The sequence below is a fragment of the Falco naumanni genome, chromosome 14 (assembly GCF_017639655.2).
Source record: "Falco naumanni isolate bFalNau1 chromosome 14, bFalNau1.pat, whole genome shotgun sequence".
Lineage (NCBI taxonomy): Eukaryota > Metazoa > Chordata > Aves > Falconiformes > Falconidae > Falco > Falco naumanni.
In genome coordinates this window covers 751,434-768,926 of record NC_054067.1, presented here as the reverse complement: position 1 = coordinate 768,926, position 17,493 = coordinate 751,434, and the positions used below count along the sequence as shown (strand labels likewise).

General features: G+C 52.1%; 2 protein-coding genes and 1 long non-coding RNA gene across 6 annotated transcripts in view; 2 read left to right on the top strand and 1 right to left on the bottom strand.

The window, feature by feature from the left end:
• LOC121097272 (BCL-6 corepressor-like protein 1) overlaps positions 1-2,415 on the bottom strand; it is a 28,161-nt gene extending 25,746 nt beyond the window's left edge. For all 3 annotated transcript variants that reach the window (XM_040614063.1, XM_040614064.1, XM_040614065.1), the window contains exon 1: positions 2,353-2,415. The gene's annotated coding sequence lies outside the window, so the exon portion shown is untranslated. The remainder of the gene's footprint in view (positions 1-2,352) is intronic.
• A 994-nt stretch (positions 2,416-3,409) lies between these two features.
• On the top strand, positions 3,410-5,776 carry LOC121097275. Of its 2 annotated transcripts, none has more exons than XR_005830885.1 (2): positions 3,410-3,602; positions 5,364-5,776. It is a non-coding gene; the product is annotated as an uncharacterized LOC121097275 (long non-coding RNA). The 2 variants fall into 2 exon arrangements; XR_005830886.1 differs by having other exon boundaries at positions 3,410-3,612.
• A 288-nt stretch (positions 5,777-6,064) lies between these two features.
• On the top strand, positions 6,065-11,900 carry LOC121097580. Its single transcript, XM_040614706.1, has 4 exons — positions 6,065-6,101; positions 8,683-9,122; positions 9,412-9,459; positions 11,327-11,900. Exons 1-4 carry the CDS (start codon positions 6,065-6,067, stop codon positions 11,582-11,584), a joined length of 783 nt encoding a protein of 260 aa, XP_040470640.1. The 3' UTR covers positions 11,585-11,900.
• Positions 11,901-17,493: the final 5,593 nt, after the last annotated feature.

Sequence of the window (17,493 nt, the reverse complement as noted above, 5' to 3'; positions counted from 1 at the left end):
GACTGAGGCCTATGAAGTCTTTAGCAGGAGAGCACAAGACAGACAAAAAGGCAAATCACACAGACAAGGTATTGAATGGGACAAAAAGATGTGCCTGGAACAACAGAAGATTCCCAGCTGGCTGTGCAGACTGACTCTCATTTACAGCCTTTGATGTAAAGGCTTGTTAAAATGTGGATGCTCATCTCAGGGAGCTCATCTGTGGGCATGAAACAGAACATTTTGATTCCCGCAGATCCAGGTTTCATAAACATGGCATATAGCGATATACACTAGAAACAGCAATTGTCATCAGCAGTGGCCAAACCATTGTTAATTGTTCTCCATTGTTCTGTTATTGCTTGTTAAAGAAAATGTGTTTTGAATTAGGAAATTTAAAGTGCTGAAGCAGCTAAAGTGGCAGAACCAGGCCTCGTCCCCAGTATAGCCCTAATCCAAGCCTGGTTTAACACCCAGTCCAGTTAATCAGTGGGAGAACAGAGAAACAACAGATCATCCATTTGTGCACACAGGTGCACAATTTCTAGAAAAATTAGTAGATGTGACTAGGAATTGCTTGTTCAAAGACTAAGTGTGCTTGAAGGAGTGTGTGAGTTAAAGCTGGCAGAGATCACGATCCGAGGAGGAGCCTGGAACCCAGGCAGAGACTGGAACCGAATAGATCAATCAGCTGGGACAGGGGCCAGGTGAGGGATTTGCAGAACTGACACGACCAAAGGAAACTTCTAAAACCTTCGGACATTGATTAATGATTTGGTAAGTTTATATAAGCCGTGCTGTATCCCTTTGCTCTGCCACTCGCTGGGGTGGTAGCCCAGCCCTGAGCTGTGATTAAAGCAAACCAAAATTTAACAAAGTTGTGATTATACCAAACCAAAGCTGCCGGCAACTAGGTGAAATCACCTGATGAGACTTTGACATGGGTAATTCCAGACACAGACCTGAAAGTGCTCTTGCGTTCACATCTTAAAAAATCGCAGACTGGTGAGGAAGGTAATCAATTTGATAAGAATGGAAAATAGACCCGGCGTTGGAAGGGGGGCACCCCTTGCTGAGGTTTTAGAGAACTGGGAAAAGATACCCCTGGCACAGGCTTTGCTGAAATGAAAATTCATTATTTTGTGCCAGGAGGAATGGCCATTCCTGACTCGTACTAGAGGAGGACCCATGGATGTGTGGCCTCCTAGAGGAACTTCTAAGCCTCATAAACAAAAAAATTATGAGAATAATTTTAGAAGACTTTGGCAGCCAGGATATTTGATTATTGGTATATACGGTATAATTGGGCACAGCAAAGACATGAATCACCTAGAAGAAGGGTCCTAGCTAATGCAACTGCAAATTATTTTTTTTATTTGTTAGTTCTTTAACTTATTCTCACCCTCACATACCCTTCCCCTGAGTCGTTTGCCTCAGTATCATGTGTATTCTGTGTATTAGTTAATAATTGTTAACTAGTTATTTTGCCCCTTCCAAATCTTTCATCTTTGTGCATTACATGCCCAAAATGTGGGTGAAAGGACAGGACAGAGGCTTTTCTATAGGCTTGCTTTCCAACTAATCACCACCAACAGAGAGAGGAACAAACTCCAAAGCAGGGAACATTTTGAGATTTGCCTGTGGCACACTGTGAGCTCACAGGAATAACTTAATTGCCACTCATCCTCTTGGCTTCATACTACTACTATAGCAACCTCTGGACAACACTTTTCTTATGGTACATACGCACAACTGTTCCAGTACTTCTAATCTCTCCCCAGATCAGCATGTCCCTGACAAAAAGTTAGTTTCAGTTTCCCTTCGGGAATTTGACTTTTAATTAAACAAGGACCTCACAGATGAAGACAAACTACAAGAAGGAATGTCAAATGCATCTATCAAAAAATAAAACCCCAAGCCACTTTCTTGTCAAACTTTAGTTCCTTCGTGTTTTACTCACCAAGAATCAGTGCGGGATGGCACACAACGTATAGTATAAAGCAGTAAGCATAATGCCTTCAAAGACACCATGTACTCCCAGAGGAGTACAATGTCACTTTCCTGACTCACAAGGGAGAAAATGAATTGTGGCAGCTGAACATCCAGCATTCAGAAAAAGACGGAATGCAGCACCAGCCGCCTGCGGACAGGGCTGGCTGAGCTGGAGGGACGCGTGCTGCTCTCTGTACACGAGGCCAGCCAGCTCTCCCCATCCAGCTGTGTGCAGCTGTGCAACACAGGAGAAAACCAGAGGCACTCGAGAGATGAAAACGGCAAATGGATGAAAATCTGTGATCCTATCGCAAACAATCTGAGGAGGTAAGGCATACTTCAAGGACAAAACTCCATGCTTTTGCTCCGGTGAGAACTTACTGCTATTTCATCTCCCCTCCTCAGGCTTCTGCTCAGCGTTTCCAGCAGGATCAGAGGGCTGTCGACTGTAGAGGTCTCGCAAGTGTCCAGGCAGCAGCATCACCACCACTCTCCTGCTCAGCAGCTCTGGGGGGACTGGAGGGCTCCTGCCCTCGTGCCATCTCCCCTGGCTCACCAGAGGGGCCCAGGGGCATCATCTTTCACAGTCTTTCCCACACGCTCAGGGTTTGGGTTGGGATCAGGTGCTGCTCTTCAGGTTGGGGCCGCTCCACCTTGCCATCAGCATCCCAGCCCCTGGGCACTGCTGCCACCACCTGCTGACTGCTGTGAGCTCCACCTGCAACAAGAAGGAGAAGAAGGTGTTTCCTGAGAGCTGTGAAAGTGGCTCCTAGCACAACAGGCAGGACCTCCTCTCTATGCCCCGCTCAGGACACAGAGGCAGAAATGGCAAACAGTTTCTTGCCAAACTAGAGCGCTGCTTTGCCTTACTGCACCTAAGTGCAAGCCACCTCAAGAAGGAGTCCTGGCGGGGAACCCATTAGGGTAGATGCTTTTTGTTTAGCTTGTTCCACCAGGGAAAGCCTTCTTGAACCCAGATGTGCACACGAGGAGCTCACCTCGGAAAGGCTGCTGCTGACGCAAAACTCTGAGACCCCAAGTGCTGGGAGCTGCTCGTTTTAGACTCCTCATCAGAAAAGGGGGGCTCTCCTAGTCGAGGAACAAGACACAGCATTACGAAAGCCCAAGACAACCCTCCCAGGATCCTACCCCTCCCCTGTCCCCTGCATGGGACAGCAGATCAGCTGGCAGCCTGAAGCAGCATGCCTGCTCCAGGTAGCTAGCTCCTCATCAACACATGTTATGTGGCCACTGCAGGCTGAGGGGATGAGGAACACTGCTGTCCACTGCGGCCCTCCCTCTCCCAGAGCACTGCCCGCTGGATAGCACCGTCCTCACACAGAAATGCTTACCCTGCACCACCTACGGGGCCTGACAAGACCTTCTCTGTGGCACAGCAGCTCTGTGCACCCTCCTTACCCATGGCCATTTTGGGCTCATTCTGCAGCTGCCGAACCTGGGACAACTCCTCTGCCCAATGTGGGTTATTCACTGACTGTCAAGTTCCACCACCGAACGAGCTCGTCCGAAAAAGCCCAGAACAGCAAAACCCTTGAACCGTCGATGCCCTGCCTGGCAGCCACCCTGACAGCGGCAGCTGCATTTTACCCGAAAGAAGCCTCCTGCAGCATGTGCGCTCCCGTGAGGGGTCCGTTCTCTCTAATCCCCCCCGGAGCAGTTTCCCCCCGTGCCCGGCCGACCCTCCCCTGCCGCGGGGGCTCCGCAGGCGCCGCTCCCTGCCCGCACCGGGGCTACCGGCACCCGCGCCAAGGCAGCGCCCGGCGCACCGGACCCGGCTGAGCCGTCACGGCAGGGCCGGGGACGGGGGGGCTGCGGACCCGGCTGCGGGGGAGGGGCTGGGGCGGGGGGCAGCTGCGCGGGGCGAGCGGGGGCAGCGGCAGGCTCGGGGGGGCTCTCTGGGGAGGCGCCAGCCGCCGCCGCCGCCGCCCCCCCCCGGCTCTCGGGGCCCCCGGGCCGCCACCCCCGGGGCCGCGGCGGAAGGAGCCCCCCCCTCGGGCCCGCTCACCGCCCCCGCCGGGCTCGCCCCCCCGCAGCAAAGCGCCCCCCGCGCCGCTCCGGCCCGCAGCGCCGCCAGCCCCCGGCACGGCCCGGGGAGCGCGGCCGCAGCCGAGTGCCGGCAGCCGGCACCGCCCGGCGGCTCCCGGCACAGCGCGGCCGCCCCCCCGGCAGCGCTGCCCCCGGCCCCCCCGCGCAGCCCCCGCGCCCCCCAGCGCGGCTCCGGCCCCCCCGGCCCCGCTCCCCGCCCCGGCCCGGGCCCCGCTGCCCCCCGGCGCTCTCCCCCGCGCTCGCCGCCCGGCCCCGCCGCCGGCAGCCGCCCCGCTACAGGGAGGGGGCCGCCGCCGTCGCCGGCCCCGCTGCCCGCCCCGGGGTCCCCTCGCCCCGGAGTCCCCCCCGCCCCGGCCCTCAGCCGGAGCCCCGCGGGGAAAAGGGCCCTGGCCCGACCCCTCCCCCGGGCTCCCTCGCAGCCCCTCGCCCGGCGCCGAGGGGGCGCGGACGCAGCCGGGGGCGGCGGCGGGGAGCGAGCCCCGGGAGCGAGCCTGCTGCAGGGCTGGGGGCCCCCGCGCCCTCCCTGCCCCGGGACGCCTCGGCCGTCGTTCCCCGAGCCGCGCTCGCCGTTCCGGGGGGCTCGGAGACGCTCCCCTCCGTGCCCGCGCCGGGACGGGCTCCCCAGGGCACGGACGCCCCCGGCCCCAGACCCGCCCCCCCCCCCGGCATGTGGGCACATGAAGGAGACCCCAGCGGGGCGCAGAGGGGCTGGGGCGGGTGCGGGGCAGGGGGCAGCTGAGCTGAAGGGGGCGCTGGGCGAGCGGGGCAGCTCGGAACGCGGCGCGTCCTCTCGCAGCCCGAGCGGGCTGGACTCTGAACGCCGCTGTTACGGCTGCTCGTTGCGGGTTTGCACACGTGCCTGGCACAAAAGCAAACGCTCCGGCTGGTGCTGGAAAATGTCTTATCCCTTCCGTACCGGTTCCGCCTGGGACAGAGTTAATTTCCCCCTGGTAGCTGGCACAGCCCTGTGATTTGCTGTGGGATGAGCCCCAGGCTGGTAACACGCCGTTGCAGTCGGTGTGCGCTGCCCGGCAGCGCCGGGGGCTCCAGCTTCTCGCACCAGCGAGAGGGCTGGGGGCACCGGAGGCTGGGAGGGGACACGGCCGGGACAGCTGACCCACTGGCCAAAGGGCTGTGCCATACCTTATTTCATGCTCAGTGTATAAACCGGCGGAAAGCTGTCCAGGGGGCAGTGCTCGGGAGCCGGCTGGGCAGCAGTTAGTGGGGGGCGAGCAACTGCGTTGTGCATCACTTGTATACTCTAATTCTTTTCTTATTCCACTTCCTTTTCTGTCCTTTTAAACTGTCTTTATCTCAACCCACAGATCTGACACCAACAACACCCCGCCGCCACCACCCCAGTTCTATCCCCCAACCCGCTGGGGTGGGGGGGGCATGGAGCAGGACAAAATGAGCCAAAGTGCCACCTCTGTGGTATTTGGCTGCTTGTCGGGTTCAACCACACCACCGCCCTTGCAGCACCGCTCAGGGAGATAACCCCATGAGGCCGCAGGACGAGGCTGTGCCATCATCAGAATCCAGGCTTACGGATCCACCGTAACAGCCACAGCCCTTGTGCTGCTGCTGCACGTCTTGCTCGCTTGGTCAATGAAGCCAAAAGTGTAAAACTTCAAAGAGCAAAATGAAAAATAAAGAACAAATCTCGGTAATTCACTTTCTACTAAAAAAAGTGTGGGTATGTTTATGTGCATCCAATAAAAATACTTACAGTGTGGAAGTGTTTGATTTTTGTTTTGCATTATTGGAACTTGCATAGCTGTGAACTGGTACTATTAAATTACCCATCTCCAAAATACAGTTATAATTTTACTAGGGTGGGGGGTTTTGTTACATAATTGGGAGTGACATCTGGCCAGCTGTGCTGCCCAAGAGAGATGCTGCTGATCTGCGAGGGAAATGTGCCATTGCAGGAAGGAGACAAACAAAGTACTTCGGAGCACTCCTTCAAAACATCGGGGAAAACCCCATAACATTCAGTTGCACCTTTTTAAACACTGATGCCAAAATGGCACAAAGTAACGGCTCCGAGACAAATTTTGTCTGTAAGTAACAGCCAGTTCACACCGGACAAACTAGCCCCAAAGTTTTGAGTGGAAAGTCAGGTAATTTATACAGTTTTCATGAGAGGTTACAACATCTTTACATATATATTCATTTGATTTCTACATCTAATCATTCTATTCATAATAGGTGGGATCTAGGTGGAGTAAACCTTTCAATTTTCTTTGTTCAACGATGTCTTGACTCAGGGTCTCCTTATCTCCTTCAGGTGCCCACCTTATCTTTTCTAATTATTCAGACTACATTCCTTAACTTTAACACCGTCAGTGGAACGGAACAGGCCAGCCATGCCGTCTTCGTCTTATCTCAACACAAAGTTTTTCATCTTATCTCAACACAAACAGAGCATCACCCAGAGCATTGTACCAAACCCACCCTGACTAATCTTTTTAAGACCTTGCTCTGTTTCAACATTGAGAACAAACCCCTAACTGCTTAGGGACACCTAATAAATTACGTGCTACCCCCCCACTCGACCCCACCCCCCCAATCGACCCCACACCCCGACTCGACCCCACAACCCCAACCGACTCCAGCTCCCTACTCGACCCCTCCCCTACACTTGACACCACCCCACACTCGACCTCAATCACCAAATCGACCCCACCCCACACTCGACCCCACCCCTCGAATCGACCCAACCCACCGACTCGACCCCACCCCTCACTCGACACCACCCCCGACTCAACCTCACTCCACGACTCGACCCCACATCCCCACTCGAACCCACCCCCCGACTCCACCACACCCCCGACTTGACCCCTCCCCTCCATTCGACCCCACCCCCCCCCACTCGACCCCACCCCCCGAATCGACCCTAACCGCCCCCATTCGACCCCACGTGCCCACTCGACCCCAGCCCCCCACTCGATCCCACCCTCCCTCTCAAATCCACCCCCCCACTCGACCCCACATCCCCACTCGACCCGGACCCCTACTTGACCCCACCCCCCCATTCGACCCCACCCCCCCAACACGACCCCTCCCCCCCACTCGACCCATCTCCCCCACTCGACCCTAACCCTAACCCTAACCCTAACCCTAACCCTAACCTAACCCTAACCTAACCCTAACCCTAACCCTAACCTAACCCTAACCTAACCCTAACCCTAACCCTGACCCTGACCCTAACCTAACCCTAACCCTGACCCTAACCTAACCCTAACCTAACCCTAACCTAACCTAACCCTAACCTAACCTAACCCTAACCCTAACCTAACCCTAACCTAACCCTAACCCTAACCCTAACCCTACCCTAACCCTAACCCTAACCCTAACCCTAACCCTAACCTAACCCTAACCCTAACCCTGACCCTGACCCTAACCCTAACCTAACCCTAACCCTAACCAACCCTAAACCCTTCTGCAGTACCCAATGTCTGTCGCTAGCTGGCAGCAGCGCCCCACCAACCCTGTGCTGAGCACTGGCCGGGCGAGCACTGGGCGGGGTCTCAGCCCAGTTTACACCACCGGACCCCGGGAGCGCTCGCTGCGGCTGCGGGGTTCCCTGCGCTCTGCCCTTTGCCCACTCGCAGCCCGGGCATTAATACTTATGGCCTCCGTATGCAAAAGCACCCACGTGGCTCAAGCTGTTAAATGCTTTCTGCATGACGCATCCCATTTTGCTGTGGGAAATACGGGTGCATTTGCTCTGTTTGCACTTGGAAGCACGTTAGTAACAGCAATTTTAAATATATTTTATTGAAATAGAAGCGATTTTTCAGGAGTGCACTTTTTGAGTAGGACAAAGCGACTGGTGTGAATGTGTGGCTTGAGAAAAGCTCATACAAGTTTTCCCCGGCACAAGTAAGCCATTAGGAGCTGCTGCACGGTTTAACCTCTTGAGCCCATAGCCGTTCCCTGTGAGGGAAAAGTGAAGTGTTACCGGAATGAAGGGGTGCAGAGTACGCGGCAGGGCTGGAAGGTGGGAGAAGGGAGCGGGGTCTTTCCTCCGCCTGCCTCTCCCCGCCCCCCCCTCCCCCAGGCAGCCGCTGTGGGCACAGCCCGCGCCCCCGCGGGCGGCCTCCGCAGAGCCCCGGGGGCCGGCAGGCCGAGAGGAGCCCGCGGCGGCACCGAGCGCCTGCCCGCCCCGGCGCGGAACGGCAGCCGCAGCCCCTCCTCGGCCGGCTCCGGGCCGCGCTGCCCGGCGGGGCGGGGGCGGGGCCGGCGGGCGGGGTTGGGGGCGGGGCCGGCGGGCGGGCGGGGTTGGGGGCGGGGCCGGCGGGCGGCGGGCGGGGCGGGTTGGGGACGGGGCCGGCGGGCAGGGGCGGGGCCGGCGGGCGGGGGCGGGGGCAGGCCGGCGGGCGGGGCGGGGGCGGGGGCGGCGAGCGGGGGCGGGGCCGGCGGGCGGGGGCGGGGGCCGGCGGGCGGGGCGGGCCGGCCCCGGAAGGTGGGTTCATTTCCGGCCCGCGCGGCACTCTGGGGCGGCTGTGGCGGTGCGGGGCGTTCGCCGGGAGCCTGGAAGACTTTCGGTACGGGACGTGTGGCGGCGCGCTGGGTGAGCGGGTCGGGCTGAGGGCGGCCGGGGACTGGTGGGCGAGCCCGGGCGCGGCCTTCGGGTAGCGGCCGGCTGGGGGGGGACGTGGCGGGCCGGCGCTCGGTCGCGGCAGGGAGCGCCTGGTGCCGGCGGCGGGCGGGCTGAGGCGGGCGGCCCGGCCCGGGACCGGCGGGGCTGCCGGCGGTTCTTGTCTCCCCGGCAGTGGCGGTGGTCAGCGGGCTGCTCGCGGTGCTGCCTTTTTTTTTTCTCGGAGCTGTGCCGTTACCTAGGTGAGGAGCGGCTGTGGGGCAGCCCCGGTGCTCCCTTGTGGCGGCGGGGCCCGGGAGGGGGGGCGGCCCGCGGCGCCCTGCCGCCCCTCCCGTCGCCTCTGGGCTGCCCGGGCAGCCGCTGCAGCCGCCGCAGCTCTGCGCGGGGCTTTGTCTTTCCCCCAGCCGCTGGCCGGGCCGTGGCAGCGGGCTGGGGCTGCCGGCCCCCGCGGGCCGCAGAGGCTGCCTTGGGGCCTGCGGTAACGCTGTCGCATGGGGGTGGCTCAGGGGCCTCTTCAGCCCCTGCGAGCGGGCAAGGGAAGGAGAAGCAAGCCGGCGGCGGAATCCCCACCCCTCGCCCTTGTCTGCAGATTTCTCCGCAAAGGGCAAGCGTTTAACTGCCGGGGAGGGTTGGGGGGCAGCAGCTCAGGTGTCTGGCTGATCCTGTGTCATGACAGTCAGCTCCTGGGCCGGAGCAGCCGAGGGGAAGAGGCCTTTGGATTTGCTTCTCAGTGAAACGGGGCTCTTTTGTTTTTCCTTTGTACCTAGGTTCATCTGGAATTGTACGTTGGCAAATCAAGGGGAGCTGAACTGAAGGTCAATCTAGATGTTACTTTTCCACGTGTGCCTTGTGCTTGTGAGTCAGACTGCTGCCTGTGGAGGGGTAACTTGTACTTAGAGTTAGGAACATGCATGACTTCTGCCTACTAGATGCTTTAATCACTTCTACCATCATGCAGATGATTGTTCCTGAGTTGTCAAGGAAGTTGGTAGTAAAAACAGTAGCAACAGCATAGGAGGCAGTAAGATCTTCACTGCTTCAGCCTCATATTTGATGTCCTACACTAAAAGCATAAAGAAAATCTGAGATAAAGTGATAAATTGTGTGCAATTACATAGAGGAACTGAAAATTTAAAGCCAACACAGGAAAACACGAAGTGGTATGCATTTTTCAAAGAAAAGACAAGGTTTGAGTCTGAAATATGGACTCTTGCTTATAATTTTGGTTAAAAGCCATAGAAAATAGGCTAAAGGAGAGGAAAAAAATGCCTATTTCAGCATTTGTAATCTGTCAAGGTGTTAGGAAAATTAACACTACCACAGAATATACAAAAGAAAGACGTAATACTTTAGCTTGGTGACTCCATAAACTGCCTGATTCCACATATGTGCTCCTGTTTGCTTCTTAAGATGTTGTTTTCTTTTTTAAGATGGCTACAATGATGTTTGTGTTATCACTTCATTCACAGGGCATTTCTACAGAATATGCTCATTTGGAAAAAGAAAGTCATTACCAATTTGTATCTTTCCTGGAGGCTGATCTCACAGCTCTTAAACCACATTGAAGGAAGAATGTGAATCTTCAAACTTCTTTGCAGAATGGGGTGGGGGTGTGTGTCTTTCCTTTGATATTTGGAGGCATAGCAACAGATTACTCTCCTCAAGAACATTCAGAAAATGGTTTTACTTAAGTGATCTATGATCACTCAACTCAACAAAGAAAAAAAACCCCTAGTGCCACAAGCCTCTAAATACATATGCATGTAACTGCATTTGTGCGCACTGTTAAAACCAGTGGTCCTACCTCTAAATATAAAAGTTAGGGAGGAAGAGAAGTTTGTGGTGCAGAGGGTGCGAACTCATAAGGGTGTTCACACTTCTCCCATATACAGAATCTGTAGGTTTTATTTAAATGCGTCTGGACAATAAAACTGTAGTAAAACCACTTCTATATGCTTTTGGAAAAGTATTTTGTAATTTCTAATTACTTTCAAACGAAGCAAATGCTAAGGACTAAATGAAATCAAAACAGAGTAGTGTAAACACTACGTCCTGGTGTTCCTTTACAAAAAAAATCCTGTTACTTAAGAAAGTATTTATCCCTGTATGAGGTAGGTGGTGGAAACAATCTAACACTTCATTATAAATGTGGCTGTTTGCAAATATTAGCTTTCTCAGGCTGACAAGCTAAAATACAGATGTTCTAAGACAGCTGGTGCCTAATATCAGTCTTAGTTCCAGAAATTAAGCTGTACAGGCTTTCAGTCACTGTTGTGGTTTTTTTAGTGCTACATATGCAATCTACTTTTTCACCATTATGTGTATATGTGACAAACAACAGTCTCAACTTGGAGAATTTTTACTTGATTTAATTGACTGCTAATTAACACTGATTTTTGATCACCAAGTCAGGTACAGGGGAAAAAACCCACAATCAATCAAGCACTTAACACCTTCCTCTCCCTTCCCCAGGGTCACCTTAACTCAAACACTGGCTCCTCCCTGCTTCCTAGTGTAAGCTTGCTTTGTTTACGCTGTAGGTTATTAAATCCATCCCAGTTCCACAGGGAGGTGATAGGCAGTACAGGATGTCAGGATCATGTGCATAATGGCTTCTCTCAAATGCCCTTTGCTTTTTCCTGGTTTCCTCTCCCACACTTTGCTTCTTGCCCTTTTTTGCAGATGGTCTTTGCCTCTTCAGGTTTTCCTGCAGCTCTGTCTCGTAGTGTCCCTACTGCAGCATGGGTCATCCATGGGCTGCAGTCTTTCAAGGCTGTTCCTGCCCAGCATGGTGCCTCCTTACAAGACCCGGTCTCCAGATGCGTGCTTCCACCCCCTCAGCAGCCTGTTTCTTTCTTCAGCATGTTTTTTTTTAACAATGGTGCCAGGACAACAAATGATATTGTGATTACTTCTGTGCCACCAGTAAACTTGACCTGAAAAAAAATAACTAAACTCATCTTTAGGAAAGTAGGAGAAATGTTTTTCTCTATGGTTCCTAAGATCACAGTAGTAATTGGCATCTGTACTGCTGCAACATTTACACATAGCAGCAGGAGAAATTATGTCTGCTGTTGTCTCCCTGATGCATGGCACCTGCTGCTACAACCAGAAACAATGAGAGACTGGTGGAATGACCACATCCCAGTTTCTTGTGATGCTTTAAACCAAAGAACCACAAAAGTCTCAACATATTGTTGTGGGATTTACTGAAAGTTCAAAATACATTTCTACAAGCAAAACCACAGTGGTGACAGACACTTTCCAGAGCTGTAGGGAACCCAAATTCCATATGGCTTAGAAAGGAGATTGAGAGAATGGAATATGATCCCACAGTAGTTTCCACTCAGTAGGGTTATTGCCAACTTAGAACAGAATCTAAGCCCAAATTTACAGAAAAAAACATTAAAAACTATTCATTTGTTGCAAGTTGTAGCTTTGAAAAGCCACTGTGTACCAAGACATTTCCAGGAGACTGGGATGGGGATTGGGGGAATCAATAAAAATGCATGTTGAGTGCTGATACGTGTGTTCTGTGATAAAAAATGTGCAAATGTAATCACAAATCAGTGAAGACATTTGTGGGCTTTATACCTAGTAATGTCTTTGTTTTCTTGCATTAATCTCAAGATTCCATCTGAACTGTGACCCACACTTTATGTGTTACTCAAATCCATTCATAATCAGCAGTTCTCAGGATTTAAAAATGGAATCAGGGAAGAGGGGATGTGTTTGGAATTCATGTACACATGTTCTCCTTTACGTTTGTCAAGAGATTTTGAAATGGCTTTTGCTAACTGAAATAACAGCTAGAAACATACTTGACATTTCACTTATTTTTCAGTATTTGTAACTGTGGTGCAAATGTTTCATCTCGTAGATTATCTTGTATGCTAGGATGCAGTTCATGAAAAATTTATCTTCTGTGTTGCATCCAATATTTGGAGATTATACCACCTGGAATCTATTTATTCCAACACACCTGGTGCTGTCTCTCTTTTTAGCCTGTAATATGACTTAGCTTTGCCACTACCATGAATCATAGTTTCTGGGCTGTAGAGAAGCCTGTTTACTTTTTTCCCAATGTGTTCCATACCATATAATGTGGAAAATGACTGCAAATATATGGATACCATGAACTCCCAGTGTGATTCTACTGGTATTTCTCTGCCAAGGTGAACAGGACTTTTGTTTTTGTTTTCTGTTTTTTATGTTTGTTTCATAAATGCCAGCGATGGTGAAAAGGACTAGGCACTTTGAGTATCAGAAGCCAAACTTCTGTTACCACTGAGTATCTTCATTGGTTTGCTTTCTGTTTACTTTCACTGTTCTCCAAGCATTTCCTCATCAGTACACTTCCAGAAGAAACCACAAGTCCTGAAATAAGAGGGTTTTTTTCTACAATCACATGACAGAAGGTACTTAAAACCCTGTGCACCTTAATGCAAGTCTTATTTTGGCAGCTGGTATAAATTCCCTGTGCTAGGACCTGAACATGAATGAAATAATTGCTTGAAAGCCAAATACCATAGAAATCACAAACCACACAGAACTGAATATAGTGTACATCATTAGAAGTAACACTAATCCATTTATCAGCTGGTGATTCGTCTTTGCCCTTCATTTCATTACAATGGAAAACAGTCTGTGATCCTTTTCCAATACTTTGCCATTATAAAGTCCATGCTACAATATTTTATCAGTCCACTTTTGCCTAGCCAATTGTTTTTCAGGTCATTGAGTAAAGAAGTTCAGTTTTATTTCAAAATTGCCAAATATTTAGTATAGAGTCCAATGAATGAAAATAACCTCTCACTACTACTACCCAAACCCAAATTTTTACATATTATTTTTTTAATCATTCTCTCTGTAATTTGTTCCTGTTTCCTATGCTGTCTTTCTGCTATTGGTTTCTCTGGAAAATAATTTTTAAATCCTCACAATTCTGTCCTCTGTTTGTTCACAAAGAATTAATAAAATGTAATAGGTGCATGTTGATCATCCATTTTGCAGCAAGTACAGGATTTTTTGGCCTGAAATATTCCCTTAATGGTTTGGGTGGGGGGGGGTTGTAGATTTTTTTTTTCCTTCAGCCCTAATGGAGGTTCCAAAGCAATTTGTGAGAACATTTCAAGGTTAGTTATTTGGGGCTAGCCTTCCTGAAATACTTCTGTTCTCATTTATCCTGTATCTTTAAATCTTTTAGTAAAGAAAAAAAGGTTAGTGGTAATCAAGATTCTGCCTGAACACACACTACTTAGATCTCCAACACCAACCTCCAATATCGTCAAGCTCCCACTGCAACGTCATAGCAGTAACCTACAACATTATAACATTCATTCTCTTGGTGTCACCACATCTTGACTGTCACACAATTCAAGCATGTTGAAAGTTACAGTCACTTAACACCCACAATTTCATGGTTGCTGCTCCCATCAGACTTCATGAGTCTGACCACTTCTTTCTTAATCAGCACTTGCAGGTCTAATAGAACGTCCTCCCTGGTCAGCTTCCTTATCTGCTGTATCAAGAGTTGTTCCCAATGCTCACGTGAGATTTGGACTGTAATAGTGGCTTTTCCAGCAGATGTTCAAGCTGACAGTAAGGATGAGTGCTTATGATCATGACGCTTTCTCCAGTTCTCCAAAAAAAGGCTTCATCTAGTTTTTCTTCTGGATCAGACTGTCTTTAGAAGATGCCCACCAAAATTTCACACATGCTGATCTGGTCCTCAGTCTTAAGTTCCCAAATGGCTCATCATCTGTTCTGAAACACGGTGCCGGGCTCCTCACTGGACAAAGCACATCTCGTCTTCACCTTCCTGATCCTTCCTAAATAGTGCGTATCTGTCCAAAGCAGCACACTAATTACGTAATCTATGCTGCCAGCACTGATTCCAATGAGATCATAGCTTTGCAACTGTGCATCAACTTGCCATTCCTCCTGTGAGTTTTCCATGCTGCACACGTTCATGCACAGCATAAATGAAGCTTAATAAAGGGAAATGCAAAGTCCTTGCATTTGGGATGAAAAAACCTGTTCAACAGGACAGGCTAGACAGTATCTCATAGAATCACAGATTCACTTAGGTTGGAAAAAGACCTCTGAGATCATTAAGATCATCCAACCATTAACCCAGGACTGCCAAGCCCACCACTAAACCATGTCACTAAGCACCACATCTACATGTTTTTTAAACACCTCCAGGGTGGTGATTTCACTGCCTCCCTGGGCAGCCTCTTCCAATGCTTGAACACCTTTTCAGGGAAGACATTTTTCCCAAAATCCAACCTAAACCTCCCCCGGTGCAACCTGAGGCCATTGACTCTTGTCCTGTCACCACTTATCTGGGAGAAGAGACCTGCCCCCACCTGCCTACAGCCTCCTTTCAGGGAGCTGCAGAGAGCAATAATGTCTCCCCTGAGTTCCCTTCTCTCCAGGCTAACAACCCCAGTTCCCTCAGCTGCTCCTCATAAGACTTGTGCTACAGACCCTTTACCAGCTTCATTGCCCTTCTCTGGACAAGTTCCAGCACCTCTACATCCCTCTTGCAGTGAGGGGCCAAAACTGAACACAGGATCCCAGGTGTGGCCTCATCAGTGCCAAGTACAGGGGAATGATCACTGCCCTGGTCCTGCTGGCCACACTGTTTTGGATACAAGCCAGGATGCTGTTGGCCACCTTGGCACGCTGCTGGCTCATGTTCAGCCAGCTGTCAAACAGCACCCCCAAGTCCTTTTCTTCCAGGCAGCTCTCCAGCCGCTCTTCCCCCAGCCTGTAACGTTGCGTGGGACTGCTGTGACCCAAGTGCAGGACCTGGAACTTCTCCTGGAACATCATGCAATGGGCCTCAGACCATCTAGTCCAGCCTGCCCAGCTCCTTCTGCAGAGCCTTCCTACCCTCAAGCAGATCAACACTCCTTCCCACCTTGGTGTCACCTGCAAACCTACTGAGTGTGCACTCAATCCCCTCATCCAGATTGTCAATAAAGATATTAAACAGGACTGGCCCCAGTACTAAGCCACGGGGAACAGAGTTTGTGACCAGCTGCCAATTCAATGTACCTCCATTTACTACCATTCCTTTAACCCAGCACAGAGTACACCCATCCAAGCCATGAGCAGCCAGTTTCTCCAGGAGAAAGCTGGGGGAGATCGTGTCAAAGGCTTTACTAAGGCCCAGGTAAACAAGATTCACAGCCTTTCCCGCATCCACTAAGTGGGTCATCTTGTCATAGAAGGAGATCGAGTTCATCAAGCAGGACCTGGATTTCATAAACCCATGCTGCCTGGGCCTGATCCCCTGGTTGTCCTATATATGACACGTGATGATGCTCAGGATGATCTGCTCCATAAACTTCCCTGGCACCCGGGTCAGGTTGACAAACCTGTAATTCCCCAGATCCTCCTTCCTGCCCTTCTTGTAGATGGACATCACGCTGACTAACCTCCAGTCTTCTGGGACCTCCCCAGTTAGCCAGGAGTGCTGATACATGATGGAGAGTGGCTTGGCGCGCTCCTCTGCCAGTTCCCTCAGTACCCTCAGGTGGATCCCATCCAGCCCCATAAACCTGTGCACATCTAAATGGAGCAGCAGGTCATTAACCATTTCCTCCTGGACCGTGGAGACTTCATTCTGCTCCTCCTCATCCCTGCCTTCCAGCGCAGGGGGCTGGGTACCCAGAGGGAAGCTGGTCTTGCTGTTAAAAACTGAGGCAAAGAAAGCATTAAACACCTCAGCCTTTTCCCCGTCCTTTGCGGCAGTGTTTCCTGCTGCATCCAATAAAGGATGCAAATTATCCTTGGCCCTCCTTTTGTTTCTAATGTGTTTTTAAAAATATTTTTTGTTATCTTTTATGGCAGTGGCCAGCCTGAGTTCTAGCTGGGCTTTGGCCTCTCTAATCTTCATCCTGCATAACCTCATGACATCCTTATGGTCCTCCAGAGTTGCCTGCCCCTTCTTCCAAAGGTGGCAAACTCTCCTTTCCCCCTGAGTTCCAGCCACAGCTCTCTGTTCAGCCAGGCTGGGTTTTTTCCCCCACCGGCTTGTCTTTTGGTGCATTAGCACAGCCCACTCCTATGCCTTTAAGACTTTCTTCTGAATAATGTCCAGCCTCCCTGGACGCCTTGGCCCTTCAGAACTATCTCCCAAGAGATGCAGTCAACCAGTCTCCTAACCTACCATCAGGCCGCTGCTGGGCTTCAGGCCTCTGGCATACCTGCCCCCCGTCAGGCCATTGCCGGGCTTCAGGCTCCAGCGTACATGCCTCATCTGGGGACTTGGCCAGGCTTCAGGCCTCTGACAAACCTGCCTCCCCTCGGGCCACCGCTGGGCTTCAGGCCTCCGACGTACCTGCCTCACTTTGGCCCTTCGCCACGGTCCAGGCCCCTGACGTACCTGCCTCCTGCCATGCCGCTGCTGGGCTTCAGGCCTCCCACGTACCTCCCTCACCTCAGGCCTCGGGCCACAGCCGGGCTGCAGGAACGCCGGCTGGGATGATCCCGAGCAGCAGAACCGGAAGGCCCAGGGTGACGGGGGACATGGACAGGGGGAAGGCACAGGGGGAGGGTGGTGGGTGAGATGGACGCTGCTGAGGGAGGGAGGGTGTTGTGTGTGTAGAAAGAAGCATGGATAGGGGCACCATAAAAATAGGGAGTTTTGGTTTTGGGTTTTTTTTGCCTGAAAATGCTTTCCATCTACACAAATCCAGGGAGATCTGGCTTTCCTGGGAGCTCCAAATTGTTTTCCCCATTGCAGACCCAGAATCAGGGGGGTTGGAATATTTTTGTGCCGTGGAACTGGCTCCCGCTCTGTGTGTGCATCCCTGCAAGGGGAAGTCCCCATTCAG